Source organism: Callospermophilus lateralis, chromosome 14, assembly GCF_048772815.1.
Source record: "Callospermophilus lateralis isolate mCalLat2 chromosome 14, mCalLat2.hap1, whole genome shotgun sequence".
NCBI classification, from domain to species: Eukaryota; Metazoa; Chordata; class Mammalia; order Rodentia; family Sciuridae; genus Callospermophilus; species Callospermophilus lateralis.
In genome coordinates this window covers 40,272,237-40,290,973 of record NC_135318.1, presented here as the reverse complement: position 1 = coordinate 40,290,973, position 18,737 = coordinate 40,272,237, and the positions used below count along the sequence as shown (strand labels likewise).

Here is an 18,737-nt window from a genome sequence, read left to right as displayed (position 1 = left end):
AAAATATTTATCAAACATGCACCATGTCAAAGATTGCCTTTTCACACCTGAGGGTCTAAACATGAGCAGAAAAATAGATACGGCTCCTGTCATTTTGAGAATCTTGTGAGGGATAAATATACTAACTAGGTAATTCCTCAAAGAAGTCTCAAATTGCAGTCATATAAGGTACCTTAGAGAGAGAGAGGAAGATGGAGCTCTAGCGGTCTCTGCTCAGGAGATTTGACCTACTCAGGGCCTCTCAGAGAATCTTTCAAAAAAAAAAAAATAGTATTTGCTATGGAATCTGATAAATGAATAAATGAATGGAGTGAACCAGGTGTCCAAACAGTCAAACAAAAGATGTTCCATGGAGAGAGGAAACAGCATGTTCAAGGTCCTGTGGTAGAATGGGGATGGAAAATGCAAATGAAAGACCATTTTAATTGGAATACAGGGCAATGAAGGGGAAGTGATTTGAGGTGTGATCAAAGTAGTGTTTTGCTTCAAACCTAAGCTCAAACTTGCAGGCCATAATAAACAAGTTTTGCTTTTATTCTAAAATAACAAAGAAACATTTTTTGAGTTTTTTGGGAGAACGAGTGTGACCATATTTGCTTTTCCAGATTAAAAGGGTTTGAAGTGAACGTCTGAGGGCCCATTAGAAAAATATTGCGGTAGTTTCTGTTATAATTTCTTGGATGTGCATGGAGGTAGTGAAGACGGAAAGCTGACCATACATCAGAGGTATAGACTACAGAATGAAGCACAGAGAGATCAACAAAAGGAATTCAGGTATCTTGAGGTCATTTAAGAGAAGATGACAGATAGGCACTTGGATCTGTAGATCTGAACCTGAGAAGAGAGATCTATGCAATGTGAGGCATTTGTGAGTCATTGGGAGTGGGCACTGATTGAGGGATATGGGCATAACACAGAGAAAAGGAAGCACTGGATTATAACAGAACTGGGATTTTTTTAGATAATGCAAAAAAAAGACAGAGGCAAGAGATTTGCTCAAATGAGGACTGTATATCTTTTGGATATAGACTATTCCAAACTCACTTTTTTGGTCATTTATTGAGATATATTTTGACATTTCCAAAACTTCCAGTGGATTAAGGAATATTCTGAGTATCAGTAGGAAATACTGTAAGATGTTAATCAGATCGAATTTTTTGTCTTTTCCTAATTCTGTAAAAAAGCAATTTTGTCGGTGTCTCTTTCTCTTCCTCTTTTTTCTTTTGCTTCCCCTGCCCCACTCCCCTGGCATCTGCAAACTTTAAAAAAATATTTTTCAATGAACTAGATAAATGAGACACCTTTAAAGTCTCTAGGACTGTAAATTATGTGCCCTTCATTCCTGTTTCCATCTTATTATTCTTACTTTTCTCTTTTTGTGTATTCTTGATTTGCTTCATTACATTTTAAATGTATTTTTTCTTTCTTATTTGTGCTTATTTTTTGTAAGCCATCATGTCACTTATAAAAATATTTTGAAACAAAGCAAAGTATAAGTCAATTAAAATATACAATTTTAAATATTAGGCTGATGAGATTTCCTCCTAAATATTTTGTAGAGATATCCAGAGAAACAATTATGTTTTGACATCTTTCTTCTTGGGAATTTTTATTTAAAATTAGCAAGAAAGGAAAGACCTATTAATTCTGAAAAGTTTAAAATTCTGCCCATTAAGCTTTTATTTTTTTTATTTTTTATTTTTTTTATTGGTTATTCAAAACATTACAAAACTCTTGACATATCATATTTCATACATTCGATTCAAGTGGATTATGAACTCCCATTAAGCTTTTAAAAGTTGATACCAAACTTAGCGAGACCCTGTCTCAAAATAAAAAGGGCCGGGAGGTAATTTAGTGATTAAGCACTTCTGGCTTCAATCCCCATCCCCGCAAAAAAGAAAAGTTGTTATGAAGAGTCTAAGTCGAACATCATTTCACTCCAGTAGTCAAGTGGAGAAAAGTAGAGGACATTTGCTCACACCTGTCATACTAAAGTGGGGTTTTTGAATATGTAAGTGCATGTTAGATTAAGAACTGGTCTTAGTGCACAATAAGAGGCTAATCTTTCTATTAGTTGTCATTTGGACATGCAGAAGTCCTGAATACTTTATTTTCTATTCTCTGGACTTATTTGCTTATACTAAGTTAGTACTAAAACATATTACCTAGCTGGTATGAACTATATCTACGTTGACATTTTAGCCATCAGAGTATAAAGAGGGTTTTTTTGTGTGTTTAGGTTATATGGTTTATTTATTTTTTCTTGAGATAAGTATTTTAAGTCATAGGTGTGCTTCTAGGGAAAGCATTTCTCTACAGCCCATTTGTTTCATATGGACTGCCAGAGGAATTTAGGACCTTCTGTGATGAAGCAGTGGACCTTTGAGCCAGGTACTTCTTCCCTGTTTCTTTTCATGATGTTTGATGGTTCATTAGAATTCTATCTCCACACCTAACCAAACAGAAAGTAATCATAAATATGATGTTTATTGTCATAGACAGAAGCAAAAAAGCAATGAAATACTTAGAGCTGTTTAGTTTCTTTTCAGTCATTTTATTTGGAAATGACCTACCCTTGTTTTCTCAAGAGTTCTAGGGTAGATGCATTATCCACCCAGGAGTGCTGGGTAAAGAGACAGGTTACAGCATTTACTTGAATTAACTTTGTACATGATATATTAACTAGAGACTTTTGAAATTCATGTTTCACTAAAAAGTACTTCTTTCTGAACTTAGAAATTTACTTGAGAGTAGGATCAAATTTTAAGGTATAAGACAAAATCTCTGAAGCTCATCATGTTTGGCATATGGGACATCATCTTTTTGTGTGTGTGTGATGGGGTACTCTCTGGTGTATTATAGAATGTTTAATAACATCCCTAGCCTTCACTCACTGAATACCAGTAGCACCTTACTTGTGACAATAATATTATGTTTAAAGTTCCCTGCAGGGCACAACACCCCTAGTATAAAATCACTGGAGTTAAATAATTTAACTCTTTTTTTTAAAAACTGTGGATTGAACTTAGGGGCACTTAACCATTGAGCCACTTCCCCATCCCTTTTTCTATTTTTTTTTATTTTGAGACAAGGTCTGGCTAATTTGTTTAGAGCCTTGCCAGATTGCTGAGGCTGGCTTTAAACTTGTGATCCTCCTGTCTTAGCCTCCCAAATTGCTGGGATTACAGTCATGCACCACCATACCTGGCAAGAATAGCTTTTAATGGTTAAGACAAATGAAAAACTACAGAACATAAGCATGTCAGAATGTTATTCACCACACACATTCATGCAAACATAAACATGAAAAAAAAATAAAGTTCTAGGTAGCTGTAGCATTTTCAAAATACATAATACCTCTAGGTTGAAACAAGAATGAAAATAGCATCTTTGATAGTTAAACACAATTTCCATTCTTAGAAATATCCTTATTATCATTGACTAAACCTGCTGAAAATTGATTACCTTTAATCAAACCTAATTTCCAATGGCTGATCATTATCAAAACAATATTATAAAGTATTAATCTTCTCCAAGATTAGCAAATTGGGAAAAACATGCCAGTACTCAATTCACACTGATGTCTTTATCCAACAATTGCTTCTGCTATCCTGATAAAAATAATAAATCATGACTGTATTTACTTTTTCATTATTAAGTACAATTTTATTATGTATCTAAAGGAACAAAATATTACAAGTAAATACAAGTGTCTACAGAGATGACTAAATTATTCATTTGTCACAAGTGGGCATTAATCACTTTGTGTTCATTTCCCATCACAAATGAAGCCATCATTAGGAAGGCAGTTTTTTTTTAATTTCTTTCAGTTTTCATAATATAAAAAAGCTAATTTGAATACAATTTTGGCTCCATCTATGATTTGAGCTATAAAATTAAGTTCTTGGGTTGTCTTGGGTTGGTTTGTTTCCATCTATGAATTTCTTCAGTTAAATTTGATTTTTTTATAAGTTTACTAATCCATTGCCTGGAACCCTAACAAACTGCTTATTCAATCAACAATAAAACCAGTCTCAGTCTACATAAATGTTTCCCTATTGTGTCATTTAAAGCTTGGAAATGTTAAACGTTTATTTATGGTATAATTAACAGAGTCTTTTCCTTCATTAGGTATTTCATTCAGTGAATGTCAGGACAGTCACATTAATACTTATATTCTTTGGGTAGCTTGCCATATTTGTAGTTAGAAACAGCAAGGGTGTCTGGTTTTGAAAGTATTGGCCACACTGGAATTTGAGCTCATTGATGTAAAAATACATAAATCTCTGAGTGTGAATCAGAGTACAGAATCCTCTATGCTGATAGAAAATCTACCAAGGTACATCTTTCTGTTATGCTAAACTAATGTCTATGTTTTGATTTAATTTGGGAATATCATGGATCGAAAGAAATGAATCCTGCAGATATCAACATGGGCACAAGGGGGTTACGGTGAAGTGGCATAAGTAATGAAGATCGACTAAAAAAAAGTATTGCACAGACATAGGTCGTCTTTATTTGCCTTATAGAATGCTATTTTGAGAGGTAGGTTTTAAAGAAAATTAGAGTAAAACATTAACTCTAAGAGGAACTCTGATGTAAACAGCTTTCCTTTCATAAGACATATTCAAGTTGGTAAGTACATATTTATAATTTCAAACAAGTTCAGAATTTTAAAAGAAAACGTGATCTAAATATTTGAGTTTCACCCAGTAAGAGATACAAGTAGCATTGTTTTGCTTGATCATTCCTGTTATTCTCTAGATGCTCAGGAGTCTGACTCCTCTTAGCAGCCAATGGCTAGCCTGAGTGTTTCTATTCTAATACTAATTAAGATGCTCAATTAGTGGTTCAGAACATTGAGTTCAGAACAGTATATTCTCAGAAATTTATTTTCTCTTCTTTAATTAAGTTGACTATTTTATTTTCATTCTTCCCATTTTTTCCTTATTCAAGGAAGAAAAACATATTTTATGTCTATATACACGTAAGAATAAGGGAAATGAATTGAATTTTAAAATATTCACCTTTCTATTTCATTATAAGTGGGAAAGGTACATGTAGTTGTATGTCCATCCTGAAAAAAATACACACACACACACATACACACATATATACATGCCTGTTGGCCACATATACCGATGCAAGATACAGGATTATTTTTAAGATAATACAAATATTTAAAGGTCACACTTGAAGCCATTTCAAGTGAGATTCAAATTAGCTGAAGTTGGCTTATCAGACTAGCTGCGCAAAGGAAGTCAGACATGCCTAATACAAACCAAGCAACTGGGTAGAAGAATTCTTAATCTACAATAGAAAATAGTGTGATTTGCCCCATATTTTATTTTTCATAAGGCTCTGTATTGGATATCTATAAATTGGTAGCTATGAAAGAAATCTCTAAGTTGGCTATGCATTCATGTGAGCAATTTCTTTAAAATGCAGATTCCTGGGTTCCACTCTCAATGATTCCTACACAATAGATCAGAGACAGGCTCTGAGAATATGTAGTTTTCATCAATACTCATGGTAATACCAATGCTCTATCCCTTAAAGCGCTGAGAACCACCAGCCACTGTTACAGATCATTAGTGCCTCTGGTCTTGCCAAAATCTCAGGAAGCTCAACTCCTCCCCTCTTCACTGTGTCCCTTTATCTCCCGGATAGCTTCTGTTCAAACTCTGATTCTAAAATCTCCATTACAGAGGCTGTTTACCTGCATTTGGTAGTAATATATATAAGTGCATTGAAAATCTCAAAAACCTGACCTACAAAAAATAATCAGAATACAACTTGTTTTTAACTTGGCAAACTATTCCGTTTTGTAGTATATTCAAAGTTAATTTCATTATTGTTTCTTTAAAATTTACACTCACTGAAATTACCCAAACTATGTAATGCACATGTATACGTATATGCAAATGAATTTCACTTTTATGTATATCTATAATGCACTAATTAAAAAACAATTACTAGAAGGAGGGTAAATAGAGTAGAAAAAGGGGTGGGGGAGGGAGGAGAGAAGAGAAACAGGAAATACTGGGGATTGAAATGAAGCAAATTATATGCATATATGAATATATCAAAATGAACCTCACTATTATATATACTATGATTCACAATTCAAAAACAAAAACAATAAGAAAACTTTGAATTCAAAATTTGCCAGGACTACAGCAAAGCTTGTGAAAAGCTAGTAATCAGGAGACCTAAAAGACATTGTAATAAGTCATTTGTCTGAGTTACAGACGAGAATGAAGCCAGAAGTCTCTGAGTGAATGCCAACCATAGTAAGAGATAAGGAAAAAATTCGAATTCCAAGAAAAAGAAAAACTAAAGAAATCATCACAAATCAACACATTACGTCATAATAAATTACATACCATCGAAGAGAGGCAGAGGCTCTTCTTTTTAAGGGCCACACTGGTCAATGGGTGGCTCCTACGAGAAGGCAGAAAAGAGCTCTGATCCTCTGATTGATTAGACACAGGGAACAAGTTTCTTTCAGGAAAAGACATACAGTCTGAGAAATCTCATTAAAGTTATGCCTGATTCCTTTTTATACTATAATAAATAGTCTCTAGAGACATGGTATTTTATTTGGCTCTAATGACTCTTGGTTCTGTCTGACAATATTGATGTCATTTCACAGTGCTAGTCAGAATGACAATAGGAAATTATTTAAAAAATAGTAGAACATAAGAATCTTCCCAGAATGATGCATGAAAACCACTTCTCTCCATTGAGGGGGTGGGAAAAAAGAGACGATTTTAAGAGGGAACACAGGCAAGATCATGTTCTTGTACGGTTATGTTGCAAAATGTGAACAAACTTTTCTTCAATGTCATCTTTGAGATTCTGGTCTGTGTTTCTATTAATAATATGTAAATGTTATGGAAATAGAACATGCTGGGTACCTCATCTGTCTCAGAGAGTGGTTGCAAGATGACAAAGGTAAAGAGAAGACCTGCTTTACTCTAGAAGGGCTTTAGAAATCTCAGAACTCAGCAGCAGCTGTGGATAATGAACCTGGGCATCTCTGTCATGCACAAGAAAGCGATGGATGAATCCCAGGGATTGACAGCCACAGAGAAGAACAGAAATTTTAAGCTACACTTTGAAAACCAAACCTGAACAGTCATGCATCTGAAACAGATGGACATGCTGATAAATTGAGTTGTCAGGGAGAATGCAAAGCAAGGTGTGAACTTTGGTGGTGTCAGAAGCAACCCTTCTCTGTGCTCTGGGGATGTGACTCTTTGTGCTGACAGAGGTTGAAGAGTGCTGATGGGTAAAAGGCAGCTGATCATAGAGGACAGGTGTGAAGCACTCATTCATTATTCTCCAGATCATTTGAAATTGCTATATCACTTTCCCTCAGAAGATGATGCGCAGAAGCTCCCTCTGGAGGTAGTCCTGCATAGTCTTTCCCTGTGGGGGACTCCAGGCTTGAAGTTAGGCTTCCTGGGTTCAAATCCTGACTTTCAAGATTGTGATACTTTCCTTATCTTTTTTACAGTTGTATATCTTGAATTCTGCATTTCAACTTCTTATCTATGAAACAGGAATAATAATTTTACCCAAACTTCAAAGTTGTGTGCATCAAATGAGGCAAGCTTTGTAAAGTGTGTAGCATAGTGAAATCAGCACAATGAAATCCCTAAATAAACTTTAGCGATTTTGCTTAATTTCTAGAATAGGATTCAATTATAGAGATCTTTCAGATCTCAGGGAATTTATAATCAGAAGAGAGAAATCATATCAATAAAGTGTAATTGTTAGAAATTAGAAAATAGTTGACTATAAGAACTTGATTTTAAAAATTATTTGAGGGGAAAACAAGTTAGAAATCATTATTAGATTAGAGGGACCATAAAACTCTCTCCAGTTAGAAAATATATTATACAATTAGCAGTAAAAAAAATGTTATTCTAAGGGTGTAAGGGAAAAATGATTTCATAGTAGCTTATTAGATCCTTCTAAAAATGATGGAAAATAATCACTTCTAGCACAATGCATTAAACAGTTATAAACCTTACTACTCAGATTTCTTTGGGTTAGAACAAAGAACAATTTGAGATACTTTTCTAAAACAGATCATTCTGAATTTTATTAAAATACTATATTTTAGTTAATAGGTAGAAGTTGTGTTATGGGCTCAGATATGAAATGGGTCATCAGGATAAATGGGTTATCCTCCAGAGAAATATTGCAAATACTTAGTTGCTATTTTGCTCTAAATTTAATATGTGGTCCTTGTCTTAACTTTTTAGATACTAGGTGACCACCAGTATTTCCAATAACTAATATATCCAACAGGGACATTTAGTAACAGTGCAAGATACTCAGACAAATCATGAATTGATATATTGAGGTTTCTTGGTGCCAAAAAATATAAAAAGGGGGAAAAGCCATTTATTTGTATAAACATATACAGACAGAGACACACACACATGTTGTTGATGGTGTTCTGTATCAATAGGGAAGACCAACTTAATACTATACATAAAATTTGAAATCAGAAAGCCATTTTTTGCAATGCTCAGAAATGCTTATAGAGAGGTAAACCAGATTATTACCTTATTGCTAGTTGACTTATTAATATAATGGAAATATCAAGAATAGGACCGTGTGTTTTGAAAAGTCATCTGGAGGCAAAATCAGAAGTAGTAAAAGGATATCCTGGACCACATATGTGTAAATGGCAAGGTGAAGAAGTCTGAATATGTCAGTCAATCCTGTGTTTTATGGCTGTACAATGCACACTGTCACCACATCTAACAGGACACTATTGGCATCATGGATGTTGCTAATGCTTATTACAGTAATTTGAAGGGAGATAATGGTACAGAATCTGGTTCTGACACAATGAGTGTGTTATGACAGTTTTCCAACATGAGGAGATAATGGGTCGTGGTAAAGGGTAACAATGCCTTTTAGATTAACAATAACCCTTGACAGCAGTTCAGAGGTTTGTCAATGGGATGGGGATTGCAGCTCAATTTGATAGTCTTCCTCATTTACCCTGCCCACCTTTTTCTATTTAATACCTCTTCTATCTCTCCTGATTCATGGAATGCTAGCCTAATTTACTCTGACATGGAAACTATATCTTCTGCTGTGTCACCTTGGTCATAGATTTAATTGAAAATATAAATCTTCTTAGTGGATTGAAGTCTTTAAAAAACTTTATAAATGCTTTCATTTTCTCATTATGCTAATTAATACTTATGTGTTTGAAGATCAGTAGGTTTTAGAATTTTTATTTATTTAAAGAGTGATTGATTTGGGGGATCATTAAGATTGATTTTTGATAGACAGTTCTTGAGAGGGAAAAAATAAGTAAACTTTAATTTTAGCTGCAGGGAGGGTGTGTGTGTGTGCATGCATACATGTTATTACCTTAGTAAAATTGCAGGAGTTAAGTTCAAAATTTCACACAACATTTATTGAGCACCAGCTATGGCCCAAGCATTGGTGTTTCAGCACTGATTCATTGAATCTGTTTTCAAAAAGCATGTATGTTGTGATCAGATTTTTGCTTAGATAAAATATGAATTGTTTCATATGACTTCATGAATAGCAATTTTTCTTTAGAAAAATATTTTAAATGTAATTTAATGAAGAATTTTTTCTCTTCAAGCATAATTCTTTTTTATAAAAGATCTTTTTAAAGATATAATTCTTGCTTCATGGGTTTAAAAACCAAACTGAGTTTTGGTGAAATGTAGAGTTTCCAAATGTCAACTCAATTTTTCAAAACCTTTCCAGTTCTTTGAGCTCTAAAAAGCATTTAAATATGCTTATATTTATTTAGTCTTCTTCCCTGATACTTTCTCATTGTATTCTAGTTTCCTTTACATTGGGCAAATGATATTTATGACTATGACATAATGATAATGATGAATTAAGATTCAGTTCTAATTGTTCATTTTTATTTAAGATCAGTGTGGCCTATTATTGATGGTATTACATTTATGTTGGATAATATATATCAATCCTATATCAATTACGGATCTGAAATGAATACACTGAGCCTTATCAAAAACCACGATCAATGTGAAAATGTACGTATTTGCTGACAAAGGAAAGTACCATAATGCTCAGGGTAATTCTAGTTAGTTTCTATCATTACCTGGTAGATGATCTTGAGCATATTATCTTTGCCTTTTTATGTCCCAGTTTTCTCCACTGTAAGATGAGGATAATAATAAGACCTATTTCAAAGTTACTATGAGGATTAACTAAGTTAACTGATGTAGCACAATTAAAATAGTTACTTAGTAAAAAAATCAAGAAATGCTGTTAACATAACCATCATCATTATTATCTCAGTTAATCTTCACACAGACTTTGCAATGTGGTTATTATTATTCTCACATTATAGATGGAGAAACTGAGGCTCAGAGATCTTAGGCCTACCTTATTGAACTCAGGGAAGCATTTAAGGACTAAACAACATAGTGGATGTAAAAAATACTTTAGAAAACATGAATCAGGGTACAAATAAAAGGAGGTAAGGAATTCTTGGAGCAAAGAGATCACAATATAATCATATTAACAGGTATCTGCTAGATGTACAAATAGGAAGTGAAAACAGTAGTAGTTTTGTCATGGGCTGGAATTTATGAGGAATACAATACTCACCAACTAACGAATCAAACTCTGCCCAGGAAACCCCAAGGCAAATCTTCTGTTTCCAAAAGTAAAAGCTCTTTAATGTGACATTGGTTTATTTAAATCATATGCAATTAGAAATAAATTCCATTTTATAGTCAACTCCATGCTCTGTTGTTCTTTAATAAAAATACTGGATTATCCAAGCATGATTAATTCAAGATTTATTTTTATGAATATTATCTTTAATATTAATGAGATTTGCCCATGTCTACATGAGACATGCTATCTCAGATTTCTTTTTCCTGTTCCCTACTCTGAAGAAAAAACTAGCTAAAAGATTTATCATTCTATGCAGATAACTTGCATACTAATATATAGTGTGCATTTTTATTTTTGCTTATTTTATTTAATAGAACAACCTCAGATTAGCTGTTTTAAGAGGTACATTTTCTATGTGTACCTCCAACTGATTATGTTTTTTAAAAATGCATTGGCCTCTGTGCTGAAAAAATTACCCAGTTAACACTATGATAATAGTAGTGATTTTCAGGAAAGGATTTGTGGATCCCTTTCTCTGTAATTTACTTGCTGTTTCTGACAACCCTTCACAATGGCTGTAATCAGTCTGGTGATTTTTCCCATGAACTTTGCCCAGAACTGCCTGTCACTGCTTCACTTACATATTTTTAAGTATAGAAATACCCTTCTCAGTTTGTTGTTGGTTGAAATTAGTCATAGTTGTTGCTGTTGTTTAATTGTCGAGAACTTTCCACTTACCAACACTATAAACATGAGCCAAAACATGTTCTCCTCTAGGCAGAAAATACAAAATTACAAATATTTATAACTTCAATAAAGATTAGAGGTCATCTAACCAACATATTTAACAGATGGACAAAAAAAATTAAGTTTGCAAGAGGTTTAAATGTCAAGGCCAAGGTCAAATAGAGATTACATTAGAAACCAGACCTTCTCGTTTTCTTTCTATTGCCCTGTAATTCATATAAAAAGTGGCTCAGTATTAACAGTGAAAGAAATCTAAATGTACAAATACAGATGTGGACAATTAATGTGGGTGATTAATGTGGATGATTAACCTGGTAATCAGGCAGGCAGATGCTTGGATTTTCTGTTTGCTACTGTACTCCTACCACTTAAGACGATGCCTGCCCTATATAAGATGATCAATAAATATTTTGAATAAATGAATGTAAGGGTGGATAACATCCCATCATATACACATAGGTATTTTCTATTTTCCCTTGCTTACCTGGATTTTAAAATAGTATTCACTGTATTTTATTTGCTTTCTTAGTGTCCAGATATTTTTCTGCTTTGTATGTTATTTATAAACTCACAGCTAGGTTAAAGATGTAATTTTAAGTTACCCAGACAGTTTTTTTACCATAAGAAACTGAACAACATCTGATTAATAGTTTTATAATTAAATTTACTATGTTCATTCGTTAATATGCATCAGGTAGTTTAATTTCACCATATTAACAGCTAACATTGAAAAAAATTAGTGTCATTATGAGTCATGGACTAAAATTCTCTCCTTATATATAACTTGCTGATATTAAGGTATGGATGAAGAAATAAAATTTAGAAATATTTGCCAAAATAGAACTACTTCCTAAGTCTCTTCCCTAGCAAAGGCTACATTATATGTGAAAGAATTTCTTAGGAATATGTCATGATCTTATTGTCCTACACATCAGCAAATGAAGCACCTTATACTCTATATACCCTGCTCCTGATATCCAGGGACACTTTTTTTTTGGTCTTGAATTGAATATTGTTAAGACTCAGGAGAAGGCTTGACTTAAAACAAAAATTCTTGGTAGTTTAGAGAGTGTCATGTTAGAGAAGTTTATGATAAAGCACAACTGTGAATTTTAGAATAACAAAAGTGAAAAAGATCATCACAATGAATCTTGCATTTGAGTAAACATCTGAAATGATTTGCATACTCCATTCATCTACTACCAAAAAATAACAAATGAGAAAGAAAACAGGAAAAAAAAAAAAAAAAAAACCTGAAAGAACCTGTAGTCTTGTCATCTCTTGGCTTCAGTGTTGCATTAACAAGCTGGTGATATATGAGCATGTATACACTCTGCTCTTTTTCAGTGTGCACTGGGAAAAACACACACAACGGTTGGTGCCCAGCAAATCATTCACAGACCTCTCCAGAAGCATTCTTCTCTTATGCTGAGCCTGCTGTTGGTATCCTGGCCACGTTGTGTCTGAAGCCCAGAATGCACAAGGGTCTGGCTGCAGCCACCCAGGTTGTAAATGATCCGAGTGGGTGATCTATGCTCAGCCACTGGACAATGTTCCTCCTTCCCCTAGGCTCTCCAGGTAGCTTTATAAGTAAAATTTTTTTCTCTAGTTCTTCAATTCAGATAAGTTAGCCCAGAGGCATTGAAAGGCTTCTGTGGCGATTTGGCTTTTCCTCTATATTTGTTGGTTATTAACAATTCTTATTTCTCAAATAATAACATTAATTTAAATTGTCTCTCTTTCCCAGGAGCACAGTCAAGATGCACAGGTAATATAGTCAGTCATGAAAACACTGAGAAACAGTGTTTGATGGGAAACAGACCTGGATATTTTGGCCATAATTAAATGGAGAACTTGGTAATAATTCTCTGAGCCTTACAAGGCACACATCCTTGATCAGATCTTCAAGCTCTCACTTGCAGTCAAGTGCATCTGCATTTCAGTTCTCCTTTTGCATTTCATCCTAGAGACTGTTTTCCCCATGTTCTTTATTTTAATTTTATTTTTTTCCCCTGGATTCTGTCCAATTATAGATCTTGGAGGCTTCTTGCTCCTTTTTCTCCTTCATACTTTTAGGGATATATACCAGGGCAAAGAAAATCGAAGCTTCACAGTTTCTAGGAGATATCTCTTATCCAGGGTTAAGAAGCAACTGGCACTGCTCCCCACTGATTGACAGACACAGCAAAATGTTGCAGTAGCTGCCATGTGGGAGAGACACTGCAGTTCAGTATCCCCAAGTGTGAGAGGCCTTTAAGGTTATGGGAGAGGAACTGATCCAGGGCAAGATGCCACATCTGGCATTGTACCAAAACACTAAGTAGAAATTCAAGACAAGATTTATCAGTGAAGCATTTCGAGCTCATGAGGTCCTCTGTGGAAATAAATCTTAATCGTGTTAGGAATTTTATTTTTTCCAACTTGGAGAATTTTCAAATTGATTTTCTTTGTTGTTGTTAAGCCTTTGCTAACACTATTTGATTTTTAAATAAAATGTATTGAATTTTTTTTTGTAATTGCAAAGGAAAATCATATTCACTGTAAAAACAAACAAACAAACAAACAAAAAAACTTAGGAAATAGAGGAAAAAGCCGAAGAGATAATGATTCTAACCTTTACATAAGAATTATTAACATTTGCTAAAAGGTTCTCCCTAGAACCATCTATTTGTTAAAAAAGGGGAATCATGTTGCTTATATTTTATAGTCTGCTTGTCTACATCTGATACATACCAAAAATATTCTAAAGTCAATAAACATCAATGTGATTTTATAGCTGCCTAGCATCCTATCACATGACTGACTACACCATAGTTAACACAATGAACACCTTATTGCTCACTTGGGTTTTTCTCCAATTTTCCACTATTGTCAATTCTTCCTTCACAATCTCTGAGTACTCTGCTCATACTAAGATACCAGATCTCTGGACAATGGTCAGAATTCAGTCTATTCACTGTCTTCTTTTGCTGTGAGTTAGCTTTGGGGATTTTATATTTTAAAATTATTTTACCATTAGCATTTAGCCCAGAAACAATGAAATAAATGATATGCACATCCTCAAATTATATGTATAAACCTATGGATTAGGCTTGATATAGAGTCAAAAAGTTGTGATATAGCATCTTTGCTATAAGAGATTGATAGTAATCTTTGCTACAGATCGTTAGTGCCTTATTATGGAACATTAGATCTGCTTAGAAGATCCCTTCATTATGATCCCCATTCTTTCAAAGAGTGGTGGAGTGCCTTGACAGGCCATAGGCACAGGATCCAGACAGCTGTCTCTTGTCAGGGTGTTTTTTGTCACCAAGGGGTAGTTCCTGAGACCCTAACTGCAACAATCACAGTTTAAATATGACAAATAAATTCTGGTGTATAATAGATGAGATTTTTATCGTCAGTTGTGCTACTTACTAGCTATACGTAGCTTTGGGTAAGTTACTGAACCTCTGTGTTTTCTCCATCTGTAAAATAAGGCAAGGAGTGGATCTATCTCAAATTTTAATGAGGAGAAATTAATTGGGTTTTATTAAACAAAAATATATGAAAAAGAGTACAATGCTTCAGTAAATCAGATGGTAAATATAACTTTTAACTTTTATTTTCCCTTTACTTACATCCTTTTGACACTTTGTACTCACTCCACTTCAAGAAAAAAAAATCAGTGACTTGGTCTCCTTAAGATTATACTAATGTGGTCCTCTTCATTTGGCAGAGGCAAACATATGCATTATATGGAGGAGAAATGAGGTTGCCACTGCTTGCTTATTTTTCCACCTTTAATAAGTATTAATGCAAAAGTAGTTGCTACATGTCAGAGAAATCTGAATGCTACATATTCATAGTAGTAAAGCACAGGCATCTATCTTTGAAACACATGCCTTAGGATCCTCTTCTTAGCTCTGATACTTTCTAGAGCCTGTCATAAATTAGAACTGATTTTATAAGAAAAAAGATAGACACTTGTAAAATGTTGTAGATTATCCTGCCTGCTGAACTAAATGTCTGCACTTGGAGCTCAAGGGGAATTGACGAGCTCCTTTGGCACCCTTCTCTGTGATGGAAACTTGAGGGTATGTTCTCCAGAGGGCCGGTGTGGGAGCTGCCCTTAGAAACCAAAGGTCCACTTCAGCTCAGTCATCTGAAAGCTAAATTGTGGTTACAGTTTCCCTGTCTACTTTTACAGAAGTAGACCTTTGGGTGCTCTGAGGTACAAACATTTAACAGAGAGTCTTCTGACCCCCAGAAACTGGACAAGAGCCTTGTTATCAGGTTCCAGAGTAGAGCTCTCAGTCTTAACCTCTGCAGTAAGATGCAGGCTGTGCACAGCAACTGGAGTGAATGTGAGCCCATTCATGTAATTGACTGGCTCAAATTTCAGTGAAGTGGGGGAGAGAGAAAGCAGGAAAAAAAAAAGAATTGCAGCTAGCTAAGTGGCGCCTGGGTGTTTTTCTCTTGTTCTAGCATTTCTCTGAACCTTAATTATTGTCACATATTCAAAGGCTTGATAAGGGAAACAGAATCTCTCTGATGAAGTGCCTGAGTGATTTGCACATGCCAGAGATTCCAGAGAGAATGGGATGAGTGGTTTATAAATGCAAAAAACACACTGGGGCTAAGCATGGGTCTTTTGTCCTCTGGAAAGCTCTAAATTCCATGAAAGAGAACTGCAAGCCTTCTATGTAGGTACAAATGCAGATATCTGGTTCAGCCATTGCTTATATCCTCCAACCAACATAGTGTCTAATAGAGGCAGCTAATGTGGGTGAGGTGCCCCCTTAGGGCTCAGAGCTATCGTGTTTACTTACAGATGAATAAAAACAAGCAAAGAGGTCAAATTAACTCGAAGATTTCAGTTCAACCTTTATAAATGTGGCTGATGTGTAGCTTAGACCAGAAGGAGGCGCTACACTGAACAAGGCATGGCAGAACCAGTTTTACATAAATTCTGCTCTATTTAATTTGGGGGAGTTTCTTGAAATAAAGTTCCTTTTAGAGTTTCTCTAAGGCTCAAGAAAGCTTTAGAAAGAAGTGACTAGACAACACAAACATGTGTAGATTATTTATAACTTGCATTTTCTAATCCAAACATCAGATCGCATGGTCATCAAATTTATAGAAAGGGCATAAGCCAGATATCTAGATATTAGTTGTAGGCTGAAAAATTGATACCCTATAGAGATGTATGATTTACTACTTTTATAATTTGTTCTTTGAAACATGTATCTGCATTTATTTATATAGAAGTCTGGAGGCTATACTGGCTGTGGCTTCTCTCCGCCTCTCCCATTCTGTTATTCCAAGCTTTTTGCTTGGATGATGGGGAGACCTCAGGAAATTCTCTGAATGAACACTGTCTGGAAACATGGTAAGATTTAAGTAAGCAGAGTTGGCTTAAGGAAGGCTTTCAAGATGGGAGAAGTAAAGACCTCCAGTGCTAATAGCTAAAACTAAGAACCACCCAGATGAAATTGATATTAAGTGAGATATTCATTTTAAAATAGAAATAATTTATTATTATCCATCTTTTGATTATCTAAGCAGTAGTTTCTCCACATTCAGTCTGTTACAAAGATTCATAGAGTTATGCAAGGAAGTTTAATGAATAGAAAATAATGGTAGTTGAGTTGAAGACAACAATGATAGTCTAACATTGATTATTGATATTGATCAATCATGATCGGTGAGAGATGAAGATTTCATGTCTCCTACTTGACACTGGCAAGTCTCCAAATCTCCAATTCTTTGGATATCTTTCAGTCCAGTCACAATGTGAAAAGTTGTAGGATTTTTATATTTTGTTAGGTTACTGTGCTATTTCCCATAGTTCCTTTAACTGAATTGTTTATACAATACACGCAGGCATGCAAACGTACACACACACACACACACAGTCGCGTCTTCTCACACAGGCATAGCCCTTGGTCCTTAAAACTATTGAACTCGAGGCTGGGGTTGTGGCTCAATGGTAGAGTGCTCACCTAGGACATGCAGGGCACTGGGTTCGATCCTCAGCACCACAAAAAAATAAAATAAAGGTATTGTGTCCAAATACAACTAAAAAATTAAAAAACAACAACAAAACTAAAACAAATTTTATTTAAAAAAGCTATTGAGCTTGAAATCTTTGATAAAAGACCTTTATTTTTCTCATATTCTTCTTGGTTGTTTGCCTAACTCTGTTCTCATTGTCAAATCCTGAATTAAATCACTACATAAAATTGAGCATATTGGTTGAAGTTTCTGTCCCTGATTTCCTCATGTGTAGCATAAAAAAAAATTTAGATTATGAATTATATTTTGTTAGGGGATTAAATAAAACAAGATAACTTTATCCTTTTGGTTGAATGACTTTATCTTTCATTAATCTGCTAACATATCTTCCACCCACCTCCTCCCATAGTGGTGTCTGTGTCGATCTGCACCCAACTTTATTAATGGTAATATGGCTAAGGGGCTCTCTTACTTACACACAAACCCAAAATATTTACAGAACAATGTACTATGCCATCAGGTCTCAGAGAAGTTGTCAGGTCTCAAAAAGTCTCAACTTCTCTGAAGGAAGAAAAACTTTCCACATGTTTCTTTTTGACTCACATACAGAGACAATTTCTTTGCTGAGCACTTACTATATGATAGGCTCAGTAACAATGTTTATGTGTATTTCTATAAAACGACTCTCATAGAAATTCTAAAAAGAGAAATCTAGTTTTAATTAAAGTCCTGGATCAAAATTTATGTAATAACTCTATTAGACTGCCCTTAAGAGAATAATGAAAAGAACAACATCAGGGAACTGTTGACATTAAGAAGACCAGGGAACAAAAATCCTTCTCTCAGTTCTGATTATCTGAGAAAAATGGACAGGACAGTGTGTGTGTGTGTGTGTGTGTATACACACACATATATATACATACATACACTATGGCAATAGGCTCAATGTCTATGCCCCTCCCCCAATTCATACATTGAATTCTTAATTGTATAACCCCCATGCATAGGATTAGTATCCTTATAAAAGAGACCTCAGCAGCTTTCCTGCCTCTTACCCAAAGTAATGACAGAGTGAAAATATTGCCATCTGTGAATAGGAAGTAGACCCACATCAGACAATGAATTTGCTGGTTCTTTGGTCTTGGACTTTCCAGCCTCTAGAACTGTGAGAAAAAATGACTTAGAGTTTAAGCTACGTTATCTGTAATTTTTTAATAGCATCCCAAACTCACTAATACAACCATAATTCTAAAGAAAGTTCTTTCATTTATTTTTAATCAAGATTTAGTATTTTTAAACTGGCAAACTTATCAGAAGAAACAATTAGA

General features: G+C 34.5%; 1 protein-coding gene across 33 annotated transcripts in view; it reads left to right on the top strand.

Moving 5' to 3' along the window:
• The window catches only part of Nrxn1 (neurexin 1), a 1,060,252-nt gene that overhangs the window by 292,774 nt on the left and 748,741 nt on the right, over nt 1-18,737 (top strand). Inside the window, exon 6 of one of the 33 annotated variants that reach the window (XM_076833725.2) lies at nt 8,842-8,851. The exons of the other annotated variants lie outside the window; for them this stretch is intronic. Coding sequence (XP_076689840.2) covers nt 8,842-8,851 — 10 coding nt within the window. The remainder of the gene's footprint in view (nt 1-8,841; nt 8,852-18,737) is intronic. 33 annotated transcript variants of the gene reach the window in all.